At 39.9% G+C, this 22,191-nt stretch overlaps 1 protein-coding gene across 1 annotated transcript in view; it reads right to left on the reverse strand.

Moving 5' to 3' along the window:
• C1H1orf87 (chromosome 1 C1orf87 homolog) overlaps positions 1-20,243 on the reverse strand; it is a 104,890-nt gene extending 84,647 nt beyond the window's left edge. The window contains 3 exon segments of the mRNA XM_036857073.1: positions 16,371-16,474; positions 17,956-18,035; positions 20,204-20,243. Of these exon segments, the coding sequence (XP_036712968.1) occupies positions 16,371-16,474; positions 17,956-18,035; positions 20,204-20,243 (224 nt within the window).
• Between the last annotated feature and the right edge of the window lie 1,948 nt (positions 20,244-22,191).

Below are 22,191 nucleotides of genomic sequence, written 5' to 3' on the forward strand. Positions count from 1 at the left end.
TGCAGCCACTATGGAAAACAATGTGGAGGTTCTTCAGAAAACTAAAAATAGAATTACCATATGGTCCAGCAACCCCACTCCTGGGTATATACCTGGACAAAACTATAATTCAACAAGATACATGCACCCCTATGTTTATAGAAGCACTATTCACAACAGCCAAAACATGGAAACAACCTAAATGTCCATCAATAGAAGAATGGATAAAGAAGATGTGGTACATATATACAATGGAATACTACTCATTCTTAAAAAAGAATGAAATAATGCCATTTGCAGCAACATGAATGCAACTAGAGATTATCATACTAAGTGAAGTAAGTCAGAAACAGAAAGACAAATACCATATGATATCACTTACATATGGAATCTAAAATATGGCACAAGTGAACATATCTACAAAACAGAAACAGATTCACAGACATAGAGAATAGACTTGTGGTTGCCAAGGGGGGAGAGGCGTGAAGGAGGGAAGGACCGAGAGTTTGGGATTAGCAGATGTAAGCTATTGTATATAGAATGAATAAACAACAAGGTCCTACTATATAGCACAGGGAACTATATTCAATATCCTGTGCTAAACCATAAGGGAAAGGAATATAAAAAAAAGCATGTCTCTATGTGTAGCACTGAGTCACTTTGCTGCACAGCAGAGATTGGCTCAACATTGTAAATCAACTATATTTCAATTAAAAAAACAAAATTATAAAAAAGAAACTAAAGATAGTAGGGACTTTAATATATTTAAATGAAGAGCTGGGACTTCCCTGGTGGCATAGTAGTTAGGAACCTGCCTGCCAATGCAGGGGACACGGGTTCGATCCCTGGTCTGGGAAGATCCCACATGCCGCGGGGCAACTAAGCCCGTGCGCCACAACTACTGAGCCTGTGCTCTAGAGCCCGCGAGCCAAAACCTCTGAAGCCCGCATGCCTAGAGCCCGTGCTCCGCAACAAGAGAAGCCATGGCAATGAGAAGCCTGCGCATAGCAATGAAGAGCAGCTCCCGCTCACCACAAATAGAGAAAGCCCGCGTGCAGCAACGAAGACCCAAACGCAGCCATAAATAAACAAACAAAAAAATAAATGAAGAGCCAACTGACCAAAGAAAAGGAGAGGATATCATTGATTAAATAAGGTGAACCCTGACAAAGTAAGATCTCTCAGAGAACAGAGATAGAAATGAAACTTCAGGGTGGGGAAGTAGGAAGATGGGTGAGGATGTAGGCAAATTTTAACGTTTGGTGACAGGAGACTGACCAAATTGCCGACAGCTTGAATTTTCTCTTTGACATACAAGGTATGGTTACCTGTTGGGTCTCAAGAAAGGAAATGCTGCGGTAGGAAGTCTGAATTAAGGACATACGGCCTGACATAGCTTCTATAAAGAGTGGAAGATAGCTGATCAGAAAAATAAGGAAGGTTGGCTGGGCACAACTGAGCAACCACTGAAGGTTGGAGACCATGGATTTTGCAGCACCAGCTGGAGAGGGCACACGCCCAGTAGTCCTCGTGGAGATGCAAGGAAGGCAGACAGCGGGGCTCGTCCAGGGCTGGGGCTTTGCCAGACAGGTGCAATCAAATGGCAATACAGCAAGATGGGAATGCTAGAAGAAGAGTGTATATATAACACATAGTTCTTGCAATGAGAGAAGACATTAACATATGGTCCCTGACCTCAAGAAATTTCATTTCATTTCGCTGTCCAAAAATAACAGAAATAATAAGGTTAACAACTGGTATAAACTTGCTTCTAGAAGTCAGGATAGTGGTTATCTTTGGGGGGAGGTATAAAGTCCAGAAGGGAACATCAGGGGGGCTTCTAGGATTTTGGTACCATTCTGTTTCTGGATCTGGATGTCTGTTGCAAGGGTAAATCAGGTTTGTGAAAATTCAGTGAGTGGTATACTTATAACATGTGCACTTTTATGTATAACATAGGTATATTTCTATAAAGTGTTAAAAGAAATTGGCATAAAATTTACATAAATAATATGAAATCTACCTAATTGGTATATAAATAAATGTCAAGTGAATGTTACAAAGAATCAGTGATATTTGAAGTTTCTAAGAAAGATAAGTAACTATGGTTTGCAATGGTTGCAAAAATAATAGTATTACTGAGTATTTAGCTACATGACAGCCACATTATAGCCATTTACAAACATTCCTTTATTTAATATTTAGATCAACCGTATAGGTAGGTCCTCGTATTATTTTCATTTTAGGATGAAGAAATTAAGGTTCCGACAGTTCACGCGATTTCTCCAATTCTACATAGATACATCCACAGGGTCTAAGTCTTCTTGATTGCACCTTGATTGTTCTGAGTCAGGAAAGGATCCATGGAAGTTAGGGAATATGTGAGGAACAGAAATTAGAGGATGAGGCATGCAGGAAGTGCAGGATTAAAAAGCAAAAATGGTCATGGGGCAGACAGTTAACTCTTCTGGATGAAGGCAAGGGGGATGAATCATCTTTGCTTGAATCACCTTCAAAATCCTTTTGTGGGCAGTCTCAGGACAGAATTGCCTGAGAAATGTGAAATGTGACTGCTTGTCTGTTAAAACAGCCACAGTAGATGTAAAATCAAAAATAACCTGTTAACTCTGTTCAAAGTAAAAGCTGTTTTTCTTTTTATTAAAAACAAACAACATACATAGCACTTTAAAATTATGAGAAAGACTCCCTAGCTGAGAAATGGCATGTGTCTGCTATTAGCACAATTCGTCAACACGCATTTGTTGTTATGTTGTTCACAAACCCACAGTTCTTTCTTCTAGGCTTGTGTGCTATCTACCTGCAGTATTGAAAATAGAAATTTGCCATTTCAAAGGAAGGAAAAAAATGTCATCAATACTGTCTTGGAAGCAAGACACAGCTAGCTTCCTCATATGTACTGCTAACCTCAGCTGCTGCTCTCAGGGATGCTGTGAAGGGTGTAGTGTCATCTGGGAACTACGGCAATTAGGGAGGATGACAGTAATGCTGGATGATAAATAAATGAGGAGAAAACTGTCCAATTGTTCCCTTTCTCACACTAGGCTCTTCCTGCAAATCAGCCCTTTAGTACCACCCTTTTGTAGAGCTCAGAGTCTCAGGATTAGAAAGAAACATTGCAAGGGTGTCTAGTAGCATCCTCTGCCCAAAGCAACGTACAGATCCCACACTGGCCCCACCTCCCATGCAACTCCATCTCACCAGATCTCACATTTGATTTGGATTACACCCCTCCTGAGAACATCAACTCGCAAATGGAGGACCCAGGGGGCTCAGCAAAAAGGTCACCAGATGCCATCTTAAAGGTCTGCCAGCCTTGGCAGAGACTCAGTGCTGCCAATTTCCAACTGCGTACCATCTAATAGGCCTCAAACCCTCTGGAGAAGACAGCCCGGAGTGTGCCAACACAGTGAATGGGGATCTAATTTCAGTAAATGAAAGCATGTTCTTGTTTGGAAGTAATAACAGATAATCAGCACAACCAGACTTCTCTTTTAAAAAGACAACAACAAAATAAAAAATAAAGTGGGACTGGGGAGGGGACTGCAGCTGAAAATCTCACCAAACTCCATGGGGAAGCTGAAACGTAAAGCCTGTGCTAACGTAGCAAATGTTGTGATGAAATGTGAGGGTTTTTTCCTCTTCTTTTTTTTTTACTCCCTGGAGCCATCCATATACTTTTTTTTTTTTTTTTTTTTAAAGATATTCGCCATGTATTTCTTCTTTAGGTCTTTTTTTTTTTTAATTTATTTTTTATATTTATTTTTGGCTGTGTTGGGTCTTCGTTTCTGTGCGAGGGCTTTCTCCAGCTGCGGCAAGCGGGGGCCACTCTTCATCGCGGTGCGCAGGCCTCTCACTATCGCGGCCTCTCGTTGCGGAGCACAGGCTCCAGACGTGCAGGCTCAGTAGTTGTGGCTCACAGGCCCAGCCGCTCCGTGGCACGTGGGATCTTCCCAGACCAGGGCTCGAACCCGTGTCCCCTGCATTGGCAGGCAGACTCTCAACCACTGCGCCACCAGGGAAGCCCATCATCCATATACTATTATCATTGATGTTTAGTCTTCAGAAAGATTTTTAAAGTACATTAATTCCCAAACCCATGCCCAAATTATTTCTTCGTCATTGTAATTATGCTAGCTAACATGTCCTAAATGCTTATTTCTATGTGTCAGCCACTGTGTATAAGTTCACATAAATTATTTCATGTTATTCTAATAATCCTGAAAAGTAGGTATTATGATCATCATTGTACAGATGAGAAAACAAATCATCAGAGAGATTAAGTAAATTGCTCATTGATAAACTGATAATAAGTAGAGATCTAGGGCTCAGACCCAGGTCTGTATGGCTCCAAAGCGTGTACTCCTTCCTCCACATTTCTCCTCAACTTCATACTCATAATAAACAAACTGGCTACTGTTAAACAACAGGATTTTGATTCTCTTTTAAAATGTTAATAAAAAATAATGTATATAGAAGTACCTAGTCCATCTTCCAACCTAGGCTTATAAAGTCCCTCTCAGAACACCCAAGTGGCCATCCTTCAGCTTTGGTTTGTACCTTCCCAGGGACAAGGGATTCATAACATTCTCAAAGTTATTTCCAAAGTTTCCCACAACTCTCTTCATAGCATTGAGCCACATTCTGACAATAATGAAAATAACCAAAGTGTATTTTTCATGGCATTTTGCACTATACTACTTTACAGAATAAGAATAGTTTCTCAAATTGGGGCCATTTTGGCTGCAAAATTAGTAACCAGTTCAATCACCAGTTGTTCTTTGGTATGATTTACTTCCCCCCACCCTTTTCTTTTCTTTTTTAATTGAAGTATAGTTGACTCACAATGTTATATTAGTTTCTGGTGTACAGCACAGTAATTCACTATCATTATAGATTTTACTCCATATAAAGTTATTATAAAATGTTGGCTATATTCCCTGTGCTATACATTTTATACATGTTTTATACCTAGTTGTTTGTACCTCTTAGTCCCCTTCACCCATTTGCTCCTCCCCCAACCCCTCTCCCCTCTGGCAACCACTGGTCTGTTCTCTGTAACTGCGAGTCCCTTTCTGTCTTGTTATATTCATTTGTTTTATTCTTTAGCTTCCACATATAAGTGAAAACATACAGTATTTGTTTTTCTCCATCTGACTTATTTCACTAAGCATCCAGGTCCATCCGTGTTGTCATAAATGGCAAAATTTCATTCTTTTTTATGGCTAAGTAATATTCCATTGCATATATAATGTTCTTTATCCATTCATCTGTTGATGAACACTTAGGTTGCTTCCATATCTTGGTTACTGTAAATAATGCTGCTATGAACATTGGGATGCACATATCTTTTCAAATTAGTGTTTTCATTTTCTTCAGATAAATTAACTCACAGAAGATGATATCCCAATATACCTACTCTTCTGAAACCTTCTTTTTACACGTAAATCCAATTCTACAGCATTAGGCATATTTACACCATGGATGTCTTCTTCTATTTTGCTTGTTTTTTAGCTATGCATTATTACCTTCTTAGTCAGGGTTGCAGCGAGCATCCAATCCACTCACTGTCTTCAGGTTATGTTGTCTTCAAAGATCTCACAGTTAAGTGGGAAAAGCAGACATTTAAATAGAAAATTATAATACAATGTGATAATTGAAAAAATAGAGTATGTAAAAAAGAGATATAGAATCACAGAGGGTTGTCAAACCAAATCTGCTTAAGAGGAGTGGAAATGACTCCATGAAGGAATTGATTTATAAGATAGCAGTTGAAAGAGAAAGTAAGAGGTGGGAAAATATTCCAGATAGAATGAAGGGATTGTTCTTGGAGAAAAAGACAGTGATTGAACTTCAGACCACCTGAGGCAGGTCAGAATTGTGCAGGGTGCTGGATAATAAGATAGAAACTTGGGTCACTCTGAACTTATTAAATCAGAATTTCTGAAAGCAGGACAAGAAAATTTACATTCTTATCAAATACCTCAGATGATTCCTATGTACACTGAAGTTTGAGAAACAATGGCATAGACAATGAAAAAGGAAGGTCTTTTCCATAGTTGTGCAAAATGTACAAATAATTTCAGGCAGTGGCTAAGGACGTGAGCTCTATGTTCAAGAGACCTGGTTTTGAGTCCTAACCCCAAACATAACTTGTGTGATTTTGATAAGTTATTTCACATCTCTAATTTTCAGTTTCTCATCTGTGAGATTAGAAAAATAATACTTATCAAGATAAGATGTATAAAATATTTAGCACCGAGCCTGGGTTCCCAGTCAGCCCGTGACAAATGGTAATTTTATTTTAGTCCTAAGTTAAAGTGCTATCTCCTTTATCAATACCTTTCTCATCACCCAGGTACAGAAGGGGTGCTCTTTCCTTTGGATCCCCAAACTTTCTTTGTTGATAGGTAAAACTAAAGTTCGAAGGATCAACATTTCACAGTTCATAGGAACTGAGGAAAATCTGTTTAAACAGATAAAAAGACAGAGTTCATGTAATCTCTCCCACCACCTTGTTATTTACTAATAATAGTAAATACAAGTTATAGAAATCACCCACTTTAAAAAAAAAACAAAGAAGATTAATTCATATTTAAAATCTGCTCTGATAAAGCACAATTCTTTGGAATCACATTCCTTAATTTTACAGAAAAAAACTGCCAAAGAACCCCAAACATTGGTGTATCAAAGTGTCCTCAGGTGAATTATACCCAGGAGCTGTGCAGACTGTGCTGTTTTTAAATCCAAAAAGCCAACAATTTCAATTATAGGCTTGAAATTGAATGTTCTTTGCACTTGTATTCTCCCCTGTTTCTAAGCAAGATGATTGTGCAACTGCCTGGCCTCTTCACCAATTATCTCCGTGCTTTAAGGCACAGCTCTGAGCCAGGTTTTCCATCCATGCTCTGAGATCCTTGAAGAGCTCCTACAGTTCTCCTCTCTCTGTAACACGTTCTGGATATATCCGCAGGGTCTATGGGAACAAGGAGCAATAATGATTGCTATAGGGGTTTTGTTTAATTAGATTGAACTAAATCAGTGGTATGTAAAGAGACCATGGATTTGAAAAGTGTACTATAGGAAAGGAGGGGAAGAATGAATAGGCAGAGCACAGGATTTATAGGGCAATAATACTCTGTATGATACTATAATGGTGAATGCATGCCATCATACATTTGTCCAAACCCATAGAATGTACAGCATCAAGAGTGAACCTTAAGGTAAACCATGGACTTTCGGTGATTATGATGTGTCAGTGTAGGTTCATCAATTATAACCAATGCACCACTCTGGTGAGGGATGTTGATAATGGGGAAAACTACGCATGTGTGGAGGCAGGAGGTATATGGGATGTCTCTATACCTTCCTTTCAATTTTGCTGTGAACTTAAAACTGCTGTTAAAAATAAAGTCCTAAAAAAAGTGTACTGCATAAAAATAAATCTGTGCTTTCTCAAAATTATAAGTGGTTAAACTATATGTGGCAAGGTATTACGTTATCTCTTTATAGAAAGTTTCCCTGTACGTATACAAGAACTTATGTTTTGTTTTGCTCTTAAACCAAACTAGGATTATACAGTTTTGTGATCTTTTAAAATTTTTCCAGTTGACAATATAATGTGGATACCTTATGCATCAATGTTTATGTATCCACAAGAACATTTAAAGTGTCTAGATAGTATTTCATTGTATAGATATACAAGAGTTTATTTAACTAGTCCTCTATTATTTGGGAACATTTACTGTTCTCAAATTTTTACTAGTTTAAATATTGCTTCTCTGCTGGACATTTTCCTTTTCTCCGACTTCCTTGCGTCCTCATCCACTCTGAGAAGCTGACCTTTGTGGACTGATCAGCTGGTCCGCTCCCATGTCTTCTGATTCTGGCCCTGGCAGGAGATTGGTTCTCCCTGCAAGAGTGCCTCAAGCTACTTGTGTCTTTTACCCAAAGGTCACTACTTTTCTCCAGGTGGTCTGAGTTACAGAATGCTTCCACCTCAATAACATTCCCCTTTTCCTATCTCTGCAGACCTTGCAGCTGCTAGCCCATGATTCCTGTACTATATCTTGCAATTCTTTTACTCTTGTAAACAAATCCTCCTAATTTGAGTTATGTAATCTGTTTCCTACTGGACCCAGACTTGTATATGCTTGTGTACATTTTTGAAACCAAACCATTACATCCACCCATAATTATTTCCACAGAATTGATTCATAGGTGGTGATTTGATGCCAAAGCACATACACTTTTAAGGCTTTTTATAAGTATATCTAAAAACCAATAGCATATGAGTACTCTTTTTTTTTAATTTTTAAAAATTTTTTTAAAATTTATTTTATTTATTTATTTATTTTTGAGTACTCTTTTTCCTTAACCCTTGTCAACCTGGGTATTTCCATTATAAAAACATTTCCAATTTGATTGGTAGAAAATAATATCTCACTGTTGTTTAAACTTCTTTCATTACCACTCAGGTTAATTCCCCACCCCACTCCCCCAACCATACATATATATCTAGTGTTCATTTTTATTTCTTCTTTTGTGAATTGCCTGTCTAGATCTTTTGCCAGTTTTTGAAACTGGGCTGATCATCTTTTTCCTATTGATTTGTAAGTGCTCTTTATACATTAAGAGGATTAATTTTTTCCTGTCATATATGTTGTAAATAGTGTTTTGTTTTTGCCTTTTACTATTTATTATATTTTTGGAAGTGTAGGATTTCAAATGGTAAAGTAACAACTTTTGCCTCACAGTCTCAAGATTTAAGATCAATGGCCACCTATTTTTTACACCATTAATTTGACATTTACTCACATAAAGCCCTATACTCTAATTTAAAGCTCTATGCCTATGTCTTGGGCTGGAGGCATATGTCCCAAACAGTATCTTATGCTCCTTTTTACTTCTCACAGTGTCTAGAATAATAATAATAACTTAAAACCTATTGTAGGAGGTTAATAAAAAAGAAAAAAAACAGTGGAAAGGGCATAGGAGAAGTATGATTTTTAGCATATTACTTCATTTCTTTGAACTTGTGAAAACATAAACAATTGTTTGTGCTCTGATATCGTTCTGTTTTAGGGAGAGATTGAGTTCATGGATAGTAAGGTGATATGTAGATTATATAGCAAGAAATACAATAAACAAAGATAAATTATTACAATTAGTTATTTCTTTAAAAAAAAATAAGTAGGTATTTGAATTTTTAAATCACAAAGTTTATCCAGGCTTTATGTAGGGACTATAATTGATTGCTGCTACCATCTCCTGCCTGGATTACCATAATGACTCCCTAAATGGTCTCTCTCATTTTACTCATGCCTCTTCCAGTTTATCCTCCACTCAGCAGCCAGAACCATCCTTTAGAAAGCATAAATTCGATTGTGTCCTCCACTGCTCTCAATTTTCCAATGTCTTCCCATTCTACATAGAACAAATCCAGAGTTCCTATCAGGGACCACATGGCCCATGATCTGAGCCCCGAGGGCCTCCCTGATCTCATTTCCTATGCCCCTCCCCTTGTTCACTAGCTCCACCAACTCTAGCTTCCTTGCTCCTCATTAAGCACACCAAGAGGCTTCCTATTGGCTGTGCCCTCTGCCCAGAATGCTCTTTCCTCAGCTATATGCATAGTTTACTCTCTGTGTAGAACTGTGGAGGCACGGGGATGGTGATGAACACCTGTGGTGTCGCTTGGTACAGACTGAATCCCATGGGTGGAAAATCAGCAGCTATGCAGCTGCCCTGATCTCTGGGTGCTGTGCTCCTGGGAAGTGACACTTTGGCACTTTGTAAAAAGCAGGCATAAGGCGACCTAGTACCAAAAAAATCTGCTTAGACTCCAGATGCTCAACTTAGGTGCTATTTGTAGCAGTTGTTGGGGAAAGCCAAATGTCCAATATCTGGAGAACTTGGGGTCTGTGGGAAGTTGCAGCCTCTTCTTCTGGGGCAGGAGAGGGAAGAAGAAACTACTAGTTCTATGGAAAGTTGGAATCTGGTGAGCCACACCCACCGGGATAGAGTTGGGCTAGTCTTAGCCAGCTCACTGCTAGCTAACCATGGATAAGTCTCATTGGGTAGTTCTGACTCATCTTTACACAGTCTCAGTTAAATGCCATTTGCTTAGAGAGGCCTTCTGGGAACATCCCTTGTGATTCCATATACCCTTATGACCTCCTCTATTTTTCCTCATTGCACTATCCTCACTCGAATGGTCATTGTTTACCTATTTGTTGTATGTCTCCCATCACTAGAATTTTAGGTAACCTGCTCTGTTCCTAAGGCTTGACACTCAGCAAGTACTCAATTAATGTTTGTTAACTGAAAGGATGTCAATTCCATATATGCATTAATTTCTAAAACTGTTAACATTAACACTTTAAAAGAATTCAAGAAACTCAAAAATATTGTATTAATGCGAAGGGCTTTGAGGGATTAAAAAATGACAGAATATGGGCTCCATGAGAGTCATGTGGAAAAATAAAGAATTTTGTATTTATTGGCTCTAAACATCAATGTACATTATTACAAATATTTGCTATTCTTTCCCATAAAAACTCGGAGTCAGCTTCCCCTGTGCTTATCAATCCTATACCAATAGCAATGTAACTGGAATAAAATGCTTTGGGTCATTGATTCTTGGCATGGGAAGGAACTATAGAGTCCAACTTTATTCACCAGAAGCATCTCTACTCACAGGGGTTTCTTGAAAGTGACCCAATTCCTCTTTTATTTAACAACTCAATTCCCAGATTCTATAAATGTTCCCCTAGGCCACATGTCACACCCTGGAGCTTCCATAATGCCACTCCTTTAGTGCTTGCACCTTTAGTGTGCCAGGATCCCTCCTAAAATGTGGCATCCGGGATGAAGAATAGTACTTCCAGGTGACAGGTCTAGTTCTGAGTATGTTGCCTGCCTCCTGCCCCACCCCCCATTCCTCTATCTGGACACCTTTGGCTCATGCTGAGCTTAAACACAAGTGTACAGGGGAAAACCCTCCATTTTATCCTCCGCTCTACTCTCTACTACTACCACACACTACTGGTCATCAAATATGTGTGGGTTTTCCCCACTCCAAGCAGTTCTTTGACATCAGCTGAGGGTCCTACATTTCAATTCCGTTCTGACACTATCTACCTGGAGTTAGCACTGATGCCATAGGTTAAGGGCTCAGTCACACAAGACTGCCCTGCCCCCTTCAGGTGTCAGTCACAAGTCCAGGTTGTTACCTATGTTTCTGACAGGGTGGCTATAAATTAGGGTTCCCACAATTCCCTCCTCAGGTTTGATGAATTTGCCAGAGTGCCTCACAGAGCTCAGGAAAACCATCTACTTGCTAGATGACTGGTTTACTGTAAAAGGATACAACTCAGGGACAGCCAGATGGAAGAGATGCAGAGGGCAAAGTATGTGAGGAAGGGCATGGAACTTCCATGCATTCTAACATAGTATAACACCCTCCCAGCACACAGATGTGTTCAGCAGCCTAGACGCTCTCTGAACCCCATACCTTTGGGATTTTTAGGAGGCTTCATCATGTAGTTATGATCAATCATTCACTCAGTCTCCAGCTTCGCTTACCTCTAGGAGGATAGGGTGGTGTCAGGGGCTGAAAGTTCCAAGCTTTTAATCATGGCTTGGTCTTTCTCGTGACCAACTTCCATCCTGGAGCCACCCAGGATCCCACCAAGAGTATCCTCATTAGAACAAAAGACACCTTATCACTCAGGAAATTCTTAGGGCTTTAGGAGCTTTGTGTCAGGAACCAGGGTCAAAGATTAAATAGTAGAACAAATGATACTCCTAGTGCTCTTATCTCTTAGGAAATTGTGAGAGTTTTAGGAGCTCCATGCCAGGAACTGGGTGGGAGCAGAGACCAGTATGTATTCTTTTTTTAAATTTAAAATTTTTTTTCATTTTTTATTTTTTCGGCTGCACCGCACAGCTTTCGGGATCTTAGTTCCTCAACCAGGAATCGAACCCGGGCCCTTGGCAGTGAAGGCACGGAGTCCTAACTAGTGGACTGCCAGGGAATTCCCAGAGACCAGTATGTATTCTATTACTTCACAGTAAGTAAAACCCAAACATTTATTCTATACAATCACTTACATGTACCCTTATCTAAAGACATACTTTACATATATTTCTCTTGATTTTATCTTGCTGGTTTTCGCTCATTTTCCTGCCAAGTCTTCCCAGCATTCTACTACTTATCTGTTTACTAAAGTGATTTGTCTATCTTCCTTCAGTTGGGGATTTCAAAAAATGTTGACTAAGAACAGGGTCACACATAAATCCTCTCAACCTCTCCACCTGCAACACATTGTGTTTACATCCATTGTTCAGTCACAACCAGGTTAGTATGTCGCCTATCTTAATACTATTCAGTCCAGAATTCTCTGCCTTATTTCAAGACTTTGTGAGAAAAATGTGCCTAATCACTCACTGAAATTAACCAATACTGTGCTTTATGATTCCCTTCATCTGCACTGCAGTAACCTCATCAATAAAGAGAATGCAGTCAGTTTAGCATGCTCTGTTTTTTAGTCAACATGCACCAACCCTTAGTGACCATCACCTTTGTGTTTTGTTCTCACATCTAATATATTTAATTCTTTGGCCTGCAATTTTGCCAGGGGTTGTCCACAAGCCTCAAGTTCTGTGATTTCATTACCAACTTTTATCTCCTTTTAGAAAATGAGGTATTTGTCTCAAGTCAACTGGCATATGTTCTTCTGGATCAGCTATCAGATGACTCATCAGGGTTCCATAGTAATATCTTCATGCTATTTTAGCAACATGGGCCTTTAGACTTGGATTTAAAGCACTAAGAATTGTCTTTCTAGATCTTTCCTTTTCTTGGCATCTATTGTACTCTAATTCATTTATTAGGCTTTCAATATGTACAAGACTTTGCACTCAGTGCTGAGAGTACAGTTGTGCACATAGAATTTACAGGTAAATGGGGGGAACACAGAAACGCATAGGAAATTGTCAGAGTGCAATAATCCCTATGAATGCTATGGGAGCCCACAGGGGGAGGAAGGCAGGCAAATCTGAGGTTGGTGATGGTGGCACTTCCTTAAATTTGCATTTTAAAAAGATGGTGCTAGCTATACTTGAGAATTGGGCTTCTCAAACACTAATGTTGCATAGGTCTCACCTGGGAATTGAAAACAGTGTAGATTCTGACTCAGTATGTCTGGAGAGGGGCCTGAGAGTCTGCATTTCTAACAAACTCCCAGGTGAGGTTGATGTTGATGGTCCATAGACTACCCTTTGAGGAACAAGGATTCAGAGAATGAATGAGAGAATGAGATTAGAGGCAGGGAGCAGGGTTGGAAGGCTGGTGTAGGGATATATGCGGAAAATGATGATGGCACAAACTGAGGGACACCTGTTTTACTCTTTAAGCCTGTACCTTGATCTTTTTTGTGAAAAATATGTATTCTAAGTAGGCACTGAGTATTTTCCGTTCATCTCCTGTTAGTAACTGTCCAGGCTAAGCTAAAAAAAGACGGAGGGAGTGCTGTTCCAGTCTTAATTCTTAATAAGTGGCCTGACTTTAAGTTCACTGAGGCCTCAGTTGTCTCACCTCATCTGTAAAATGGGAGACCGGTTGTTATGGGTTATGTGCACCCCGCCCCCCATTCATATGTTGACGTCCTAACCCCCAGTATCTCAGAATGTGACCTTATTTGGAAATAGGGTGACTGCAGATGTAATTAGTTAAGATGAGGCCATGCTAGAGTAGTAGAGTTATAAGCCAACTGACTGGTGCCCTTATGAAAAGAGGAAATCTGTACACAGACACATATACAGGGAGAGGCAAGGAGAGAGACCTGGAACAGAAGGATCCTTCCTGGGCACCTCAGAAGGAGCAGGGCTCTGTCGACACCTTGGTTTCAGCTGACTAGTCTCCAGAACTGTGAGACAATACATTTCTGTTGGTCTAAGCTACCCAGTTTATGGCATTTTCATACAGCAGCCCTAGCAAACTAATAGACTGATTTGTACCTTGAAGATCACTTCTCTGTCTGATATACTATCCATCTTTTCCACACATCCTATAAGAAATCTGAACTAAATGTGGTTACACGAGAATAGTTCTATTTTTCCATCCATTATTAATTTGTAATTTTTTTTAATCCAGATTTTCCTTATAGAGACTTCTTTCTCTTTTGGCTTTTACTTATGTTTCTTACGTACATTTTTTACTTATGGGCTCAACTGATTCACCCCAAAGAAAACACCTTCTTGAGGCCCTGGCTGAAAGGTGTAGATGTAGCATGACTAAAATGTTTTTTAGAGTCAGACTTTGGAACATGCAAAGGCATGGTAGTGGTGGGTCTGTCTTTAACTTAGCAACAAGAAGCCTCTTGAGAGATACTTATTTTTGAACCATACAAGAATATTTTAGGAAAGCTTGTTGACTGTCCTATGTCATTCCAGCAACAGTAACATCAAGTCCATAGAAACAGAAACAGAAAACTTATCTTAAGATTAAAAAAATAACAATTGTTTTATTGTCTGTGTCATAGAAGAAACAGAACTGTGTCTTTTATTTCCAATTACTGTAGTTGATGTAATGTACTCTTATTTCCTGAATCTAAAGTTTAAAGAATAAAGAGAAATAAATACAGGTACCTTCTCATAAGACAGATGGAATTTTTCTCTACTTTAAAAGGACAAGGATGCTTCCCTTACCTCCCACCCCCATTAGGAACGTATTAGACTCTGATACCCCTGGAAAAAGGAAGGGGCTGGGGATGAAGGGCTTAAACAAACAACCTCAAAGAGGAATGGAAAGTAGTAGAAGAGCAATGTCTTCCAGGTAGAAGGAGAACTGAGCAAGGCATTCCAACTGATCTTATTTACTTTTCTGGACAACGACTTGGATTTGTCAAGATCAGCAGATCTTGAAACAATCACTTATCACAGTATCTTAGTTTCTTCATCTACAAAACAGAGATAACCTGGCATAGAATATAAAAGGGATGCCAAGTGTTTCATAGAAAGAGATTTGATTTTTTACTTACTGTCTTGTATCCATGGAAAGATTTGCCTCAATAATAATAGCAGAACCATTTACTAAGCACGTTGAATATACTTCTAGGCACTGGAAAGATGTTTTGCATACTTTTTCTCATTTGATCCTCACAACAACCCTACTAGATAGATGGATTTTATCCCCACTTGATAGAATCTGAGGCCAGAGATGTTAATTCACTTTCTCAATGTCAAAAGTCTAGGAAGGCACAGAGCCAGGATTCAAACTCACATCTCTCAGGTCTGTAGGGATCTCAAATGTATGACTCACGTGCTGCAAAGCTCACTTCCTGTGCCATGACAGACATTACTAATTGATTACAGTACTCACTTTGGAATCTCTTGGGGCAACCGTACTGATTGGTGGGGAGGTAAAGCCCATTTGCCCTTCTAAAGCCTATACTCCATAACAGTAGTCCTCATGGCCTCATCTTCAGGGATTCTGATTTAATAGGGCTTGGGTTGAACCCCACATCTTTATTTTTAAGGACTCTCCAGGTGATTCTGATGATAGCCAGGTTTGGTGTCCACTGCTTTCTGAACCTATGTTCAATGAGGTTAGTTCTTTTTGTTTCTCTATTTTTTTGGTCTGTGAGTTTCTGAAATAGAGGAAAGAACTAAGGAAATCATTTTAGGAGGGAAAGGCAATTACTAACTGGCTGCTATTTATGGAATGTCTACTAGATGAAAGGCAGGGCTAGTATCTTCTTTTTCTTATGCAAACCACCAAAACTCTGGAAGGAAGAACTGGTCACTTTTCTGTGCCAAACATCTAGAGAATTTTAGCGATATATGAGTGTCCCCCTTCAAGTGTGACTGTGATGCGTTTAGAGGAAGAAAGCCCTCTTAGTTATGTTCTGAGAAGCCCCTACTGGAGGAGTATGGATTATGAAGAAAAGTAAGTGAAACTCTTACAATTTATGACTCATTACCAATCCCACTCCTTTAATTCATAACAATTTGATTAACAACCTTCCTCTCTCCCTCCCCACCCCCCAAAATTACTACAGGTGGTAGATTACAAACCTGATGAGGAGAAGCAGCAATACTCCGTTAATATTTATAAATGTCTCAATGCTTATATTTCCCATCTATTTGGAAAATCAGCCCAAGTAATTAAGGAGTATGGGGAATTACAAAGATGAAAACTTTAGGAAAACACTGTGCATAGAAGTTATCAACACTATTTTACTTTTACTGTTGCATCTTAATGACTTAATTTTCCATGGACAACATTTTTAAAATGTAAATTTCTGGGTTAAAAAAAACCCTTCATTATCATCCAAGCAAAACAGGTATTTTTCAAATAGTAAACTTACATCTTTGGCTTCTCCACAAGGTATCAAAAGTGTTTACCTCCAATGATTTTCACCATCATCTCAGGCATCGCATTTGATCCACGGGCAGTCTTCCAAACTGAAGACTAATTCTCAAAACCTCTTCAAATCCTTGGGGGTGGAAAATAAGTAAAACTCTTTCTCTGGATTTTCCACTAGGCAACTGTAGCATCCTTGTCAATAATAACAACAAGAACAATAATAGCGAGACCAAGTGCTTTACCTATATTATTATTTCAATATTTCTAATAAAATCATGAGAAAGATACTCTTAATTACTATTATCATTCTTGTCTTACAGTTGAGGGAACAGGCATAATGTAGCTAAGTAACTTATCCAATATCACATAACAGTAATTAGCAGAGTTGGGAATTCCACCTAAGAGGGCTGCAAAACTGGTTGACAGCCATTCGGTGACTCTGCCTTCCTATACTACAAGTCAAGTGACAGGATTCTTGTGAGGTCAGAGAGGAAACCAGAGCTTTAGAGGGACGTGTGAAGAACTCAAATTCAGTTTTGAAGCTTAGTTTCCCCATTTATGAAACCAGAATAATTCCAGTTCTGCTCTCTGGATTTAGGGATAAGCCAATGAGATCATGCATCTGAAGGAGCACTGTGCATAGAAAAGGGGATTTTTCTCGTTATCACTGATCTGTTTCTGCAACAATGCAGTGGATCCAAAATTGAGATCCAGCACTAGATATTCATTGCATGTTTAAACAGGTCTGATGCCAGGGGAAACTTAGAAGTTCTATAAACCTGGTCCCAGGCTAACCATTCCCTATCAGAGGCTCTCAGAGATTGAAAGGCTTTTAGAAATCATTCTAACCCAAATGCTCCCTCTACAGATTGGGAAACCAAGGCCCAGAGAGGGTGTTATTTGGTCACACAGCGAGTGAGAGCATACCTGTTTCCAGTACCCTGGTCTGATAAGTAGACCAGGGTTCTTCCCAAAACCCTAGCTTCACTTAGTGTGTGGTCAGCAATAGGACCTGCTCTGCGAGGGTAGCCCCATCCCTCCAACTTCTTTGAAGCTATCTGGAAACTTCAAGGACCAGAATTTGTGATTATGGGGGTCCTCTCTACCCAGCAGCTGCGTGTCAGTCCTCTCCCTGGAGAGCTCAGAGGGGGCGGCCTTACCGCTCTGGCGACTCAGGGGTTTGCGGTCAGTGCTTCTCCCCAGGATCCCGACCTACGGAAGCCTGTGGGGACCGGGGTGGGGCGGGAGACCGGAGCCCAGGAGTCGGGCCAATCACAGGGCCCCGCTACTGGGCGGAGGCTGCACCAGCTCCCGGTCGCTAAGGACGCAGAGGGCTGTTGCTGGGCGGGGACCAGATCGCCTACCTGCGGGAGGCTGGGGCCTTCTCCGCGGGTGCCCAGGGTGTGGCTGCTGAGAGGCGAATAGTCTGGATGTTTTTTTCAAACCTGGTCTTTGGAACTTCCTCGAAGATCTGTGAGCGTCCTTCTTGAAGTCCATCTCTCTCACTTGTGTGGTCACGCCTGTCCCACTCTTTCCCTTAAGCTTCATTTTCCTTTATGAAGTGTGCACGCAGCTGGGAATCTTACACTTGTCGCTTCAAATCCAGGCTCTTCCACTGTATGGCTTTGCATAAATCCGTTCTTTTCCCTGAGGTTCAGTGTCTCAACTGCAAAATGGAGGAAAAGTACTAACAGGGACATAAAGGTAAGTTGGTGATGCAATTAAATAAGAATATTTAAAAAAATAATTTCGAGTGATATCCACCTGCCACATCCCTCATTTGAACCAGATAAATATTACCTTGTAAGTTAACAATTGCCAATAAAATAATTTTATTTCGATTTTAAAGATTAAGAATACAAGGCTTGAGGTATTGAGATATTAGCCAAGACCATACAGAGGTAATTGACAGAGGCAAGATTTGAATATAAACCTACATATATCCAAAATTTCTAGGCATTTTTTATTATGCTAAAAGTCTTCAGCAAATGTGGGTAAAGGCACTTTAAACTGACTCCAGAATGGTGTTATTTCCATCAGCAGCAGCAGCAGTCCCAGCATCCACACCCCTGCCTCCTGCCCTCTAGCTGTATTGTGTTTTGTGCTTTACTGTATCATCTACTGGCACATGCTGCCAGAGACGGATGACATACTGGCCTCCCCTCTAGGGCTCACTCTCTAGTGGGCAAGACATACAGGCATATTCTATGATATACAAAGTGCCAGGGGAGTAGAGGAGAGGGGGCAGCTCCCTTCTCACTCCCCCAGTCCAGCTTTCACATGGTCACCAGATCAGTCCTCCCAAGGTACAACTCTGATAAGCCCCCTCCTCTAGTCCAATGTCTCAAAGGCCTCCCATCAGCCATGGAGGATGTCCATGGTTTCCAAGTCTTCTATGCCCTGGCCTCAAGCTAGACCTAACTTGCTATCCCACTACTTCTCCCAGACTTGCTAAACTCCATTCAACCTGGTCCACTCACTGGCCTGAATCTGCCTTTCATTTCTCTGCCCCTGTGCCTTTGTTCACTCTCTTCTCTCTGTCTACAATACCCTTCTGTTTCCTCATTGTGTCAGCCTGCTCTCCATTCTTTAAGTTCCATCTCAAATGGCCAAAAGTATGTACCTGAGAATCAGATACCTTGGGTTCAAGTCCTGGCTCTACTAGTTCAATGTGATCTTACTCAAGTCACTTAATGTCTTTATACCTTAGTTTCATCTTCTATAAAATGAGGGTGATGTTTTGTAAAGATTAATTGAGTTATATAAATAAGGCATTTAGAACAATGCCTGACGCATAAGGAGCAATATAAATGTTGGCTCTCATCATTATTATAATTATCTGTCAAGAAGCCAAACCAGATCCCAGAAGCTGAAAAGGATTTCTCTATTCTCTGTATAATTTGGTTTCTCTTTTATAAAACGTGTCTTTCTTTGCCTGTTTGCATCAGTTATCATACCTTCCAGGACTACACTTGTGGTAGGCTGAATAATGGCCCCCCAGATGTTCACATCCTAATCCTTGGAAGCTATTAATGTTACCTTCTGTGGCAAAAGGGACTGTGGATGTGATTAAGTTAAGGATCTTGAGATGAGGAGATTATCCTGGATTATCCAAGTGGGTCCAAATATAATCACAAATGTCCTTAAAAGAGGGAGGCAGTAGGAGATTTGACTACAGAAGAGGAAGTAGGAGATATGACCTTGAAAGCAAAGGGTTAGAGTGATTTGAAGAAGAGGTCCTGAGCCAAAGAATGCAGGTGGTCTCCAGAAGCTAGGAAAGGCAAGGAAACAGATTCTCCTCTAGGGCCTCCAGAAGGGACCACAGCCTGCTGATCCCTTGACTTTAGTCTCACTTTAGTGGGACTGCTTTTGGGCATCTGGCCTCCAATTTGTGTTGTTATAAACCACCAAGTTTGTGATAATGTATTTATTATAACAGCCATAAGAAATTAATGCAATGCCACTGAAGGATCCACTTCTTTATAGAACTGATCATACTCTATGGCTTAAGTAAGCTGCACAGTTCTTATCAATGACTAGTACACAGATATCAGAGGATAAAGAAGTCTTCTATCTGCCCACAGTTTAGTAACCTGTGAGGATAAGGTGTTGAGGCTGCTGGCAGAGATGTATATCAACACATACTACCTTTTTTTCAGTAGAAGAGGAGGAAGCCAGATCAGAACTGAAAATAGAGCCAGTGTGTGAAAGGTGACAAGACAAAGAGCCTAGATCCAGCTATACCTGAAGCTAGAGTCTAGAGTTCCCAAACAGAGGAGAGATAAATTTCCCTTTTACTTAGGATATTTTGAGATGGGCCTCATTAATCTTTACCCAGAGAGTTCTGACTAATACAGAGACTCTTAAACTTCATGTTGCTAAGGTTTATATGTGGGATGCAGTTAAAAGATTGAATGACATTTTAAGTTTCACTATAAATTCTGTGATAAAGCTTGACGGAGTAAATTGATCTTGATCAAATCTGATATTCTACTAAAGACTATCCTTTGACCTTATCTTGATTTGAGGTTTTATAAAAGCTAACTAGAAACATAATAGCATTGGAGGGAGGCTTTCCATAATGCAGCTGTTCTATCAGTTTGGAGGTATTTAGATGAAATTTGATATATTTTTTCAGACCCCACGGAGCCTTTGATTTGCCATTTCCTAACCAAGTGACCTTGAACAAACAATTTAACTCTTTTATCTTTAAGGTAGAGACAAGCAATAACTACAGTCAGAGCTGCAAAGAAAACCTAGGTGTGATTGACTCTAGAAGTAGCCTTTATAACCACAACTCCACACCACCTCTGTGGATGTTAGTTAGCCATTTTTGTTGTTATTATTGTTACTATTAATGTTAATGTTTTTATTGGCATTGCTTTAAGGCTCTAAGTCCCTTAGAGAAGCAGATTCTGTGACAGAATTCTTAAGAAGGAATGGCCTTTTCTTATCTGGGATTTTTTTTTTTTTACTTCACACTCTGCTTTATGAAATGACATAACCAGGAAACATCTCTCCAGTGGTTTATATTAAACAAGACAAAACAAAAAGCTATGCAATAAACGTCTCCATAAGATTAAATACTGTGGTTAAAACTGCGTTCCTTGAATTCAACAGCTTTAGATTACGAGTCACCAGAGAAAGATTCCAGAGAAACATCTCCATCCAATAGAGTCAGCTCTCTCCCCTTCGCCCCCCATAAAGATGAATAGTTGTAATAAGGGGACCAAAGAATGCCCCCACCTAAGACTTCATGATTTTACATTTACCATCAGACTAAGGAAGAGGAAAAAATTGTCCGCAGTGTTTTGTTTTTGCCCATATAAGTCAGAACAGAATGAGTTTATAAATAGGAAGCGATAAAACACTGGTCTTTTGAACAGTTTATTCAAAGATCTGTAAAACTGAGGCATTTTACACTGTAGTCCCTGTCCAAAAAGAGAAGGGACAAATACGAATGTAAACTGAGCTGTGTTGCAAAGAATATGGGGTATTATACTTATTTCTTTTTTGGCCAAAGAAACATACAGGACCAAGCCAATGATCTTTATGACTAATGGAGGATGTCAGGTAAAAAGATGAATGAGGGCAGGCTGATTTTAGAACAGAATGCAAATATGGCCAAGTTTCTTTCCTCTTTAAAGTGCTCTCATGGCTCTGGAAAAACAAGGTCATGTAGCATACTACTTAGATGGATTGACTTTGGGCCCTATATTAGTTTACTAGTATTGCCATAACAAGTACTACACAGTGGGTGGATTAAAAACAGAAATTTATTGTCTCACAGTTCTGGAGGCTAGAAGTCCAAGAGGGTATCAGCAGAGTTGGTGGCTTCTGAGGGTGGTGAGGCAGAATCTCTTCCATGCCTGCGTCCTTGCTCCTAGTGGTTTATTGACAATATTTGGTGTTCCCTTGGCTTGTAATTTCTGCCTTCATGTTCACATGGCATTTCCCTGTGTGCACATTTGTGCTCACTCTACTCCAGTATAACCTCATCTTACCTCTGCAGTCATTCTATTTCCATATAAGGTCATATACTGAGATATTGGGGGTCAGGATTTCAATGTGTGAATGTGGGGGGCATACAATTTGCTATTGACTGAATATTCATGCTCCTCCCCCATCCATACGTTGAATCCCTAACCCGCAATGTGATGGTATTTGAGGAGAGGCCTTTGGGAGGTAATTAGGTTTAGATGAGGTCATGGGATTGGTGCACTTATGAGGAAAGAAGGGACCAGAGCTCTTTCTCTTCATCCCGTGAGGATACAGCAGGAAAGTGTACCTCTGCAAACCAGGAAGAGGGTTCTTTCCGGGAA

The sequence above is a fragment of the Balaenoptera musculus genome, chromosome 1 (genome assembly GCF_009873245.2).
Source record: "Balaenoptera musculus isolate JJ_BM4_2016_0621 chromosome 1, mBalMus1.pri.v3, whole genome shotgun sequence".
Lineage (NCBI taxonomy): Eukaryota > Metazoa > Chordata > Mammalia > Artiodactyla > Balaenopteridae > Balaenoptera > Balaenoptera musculus.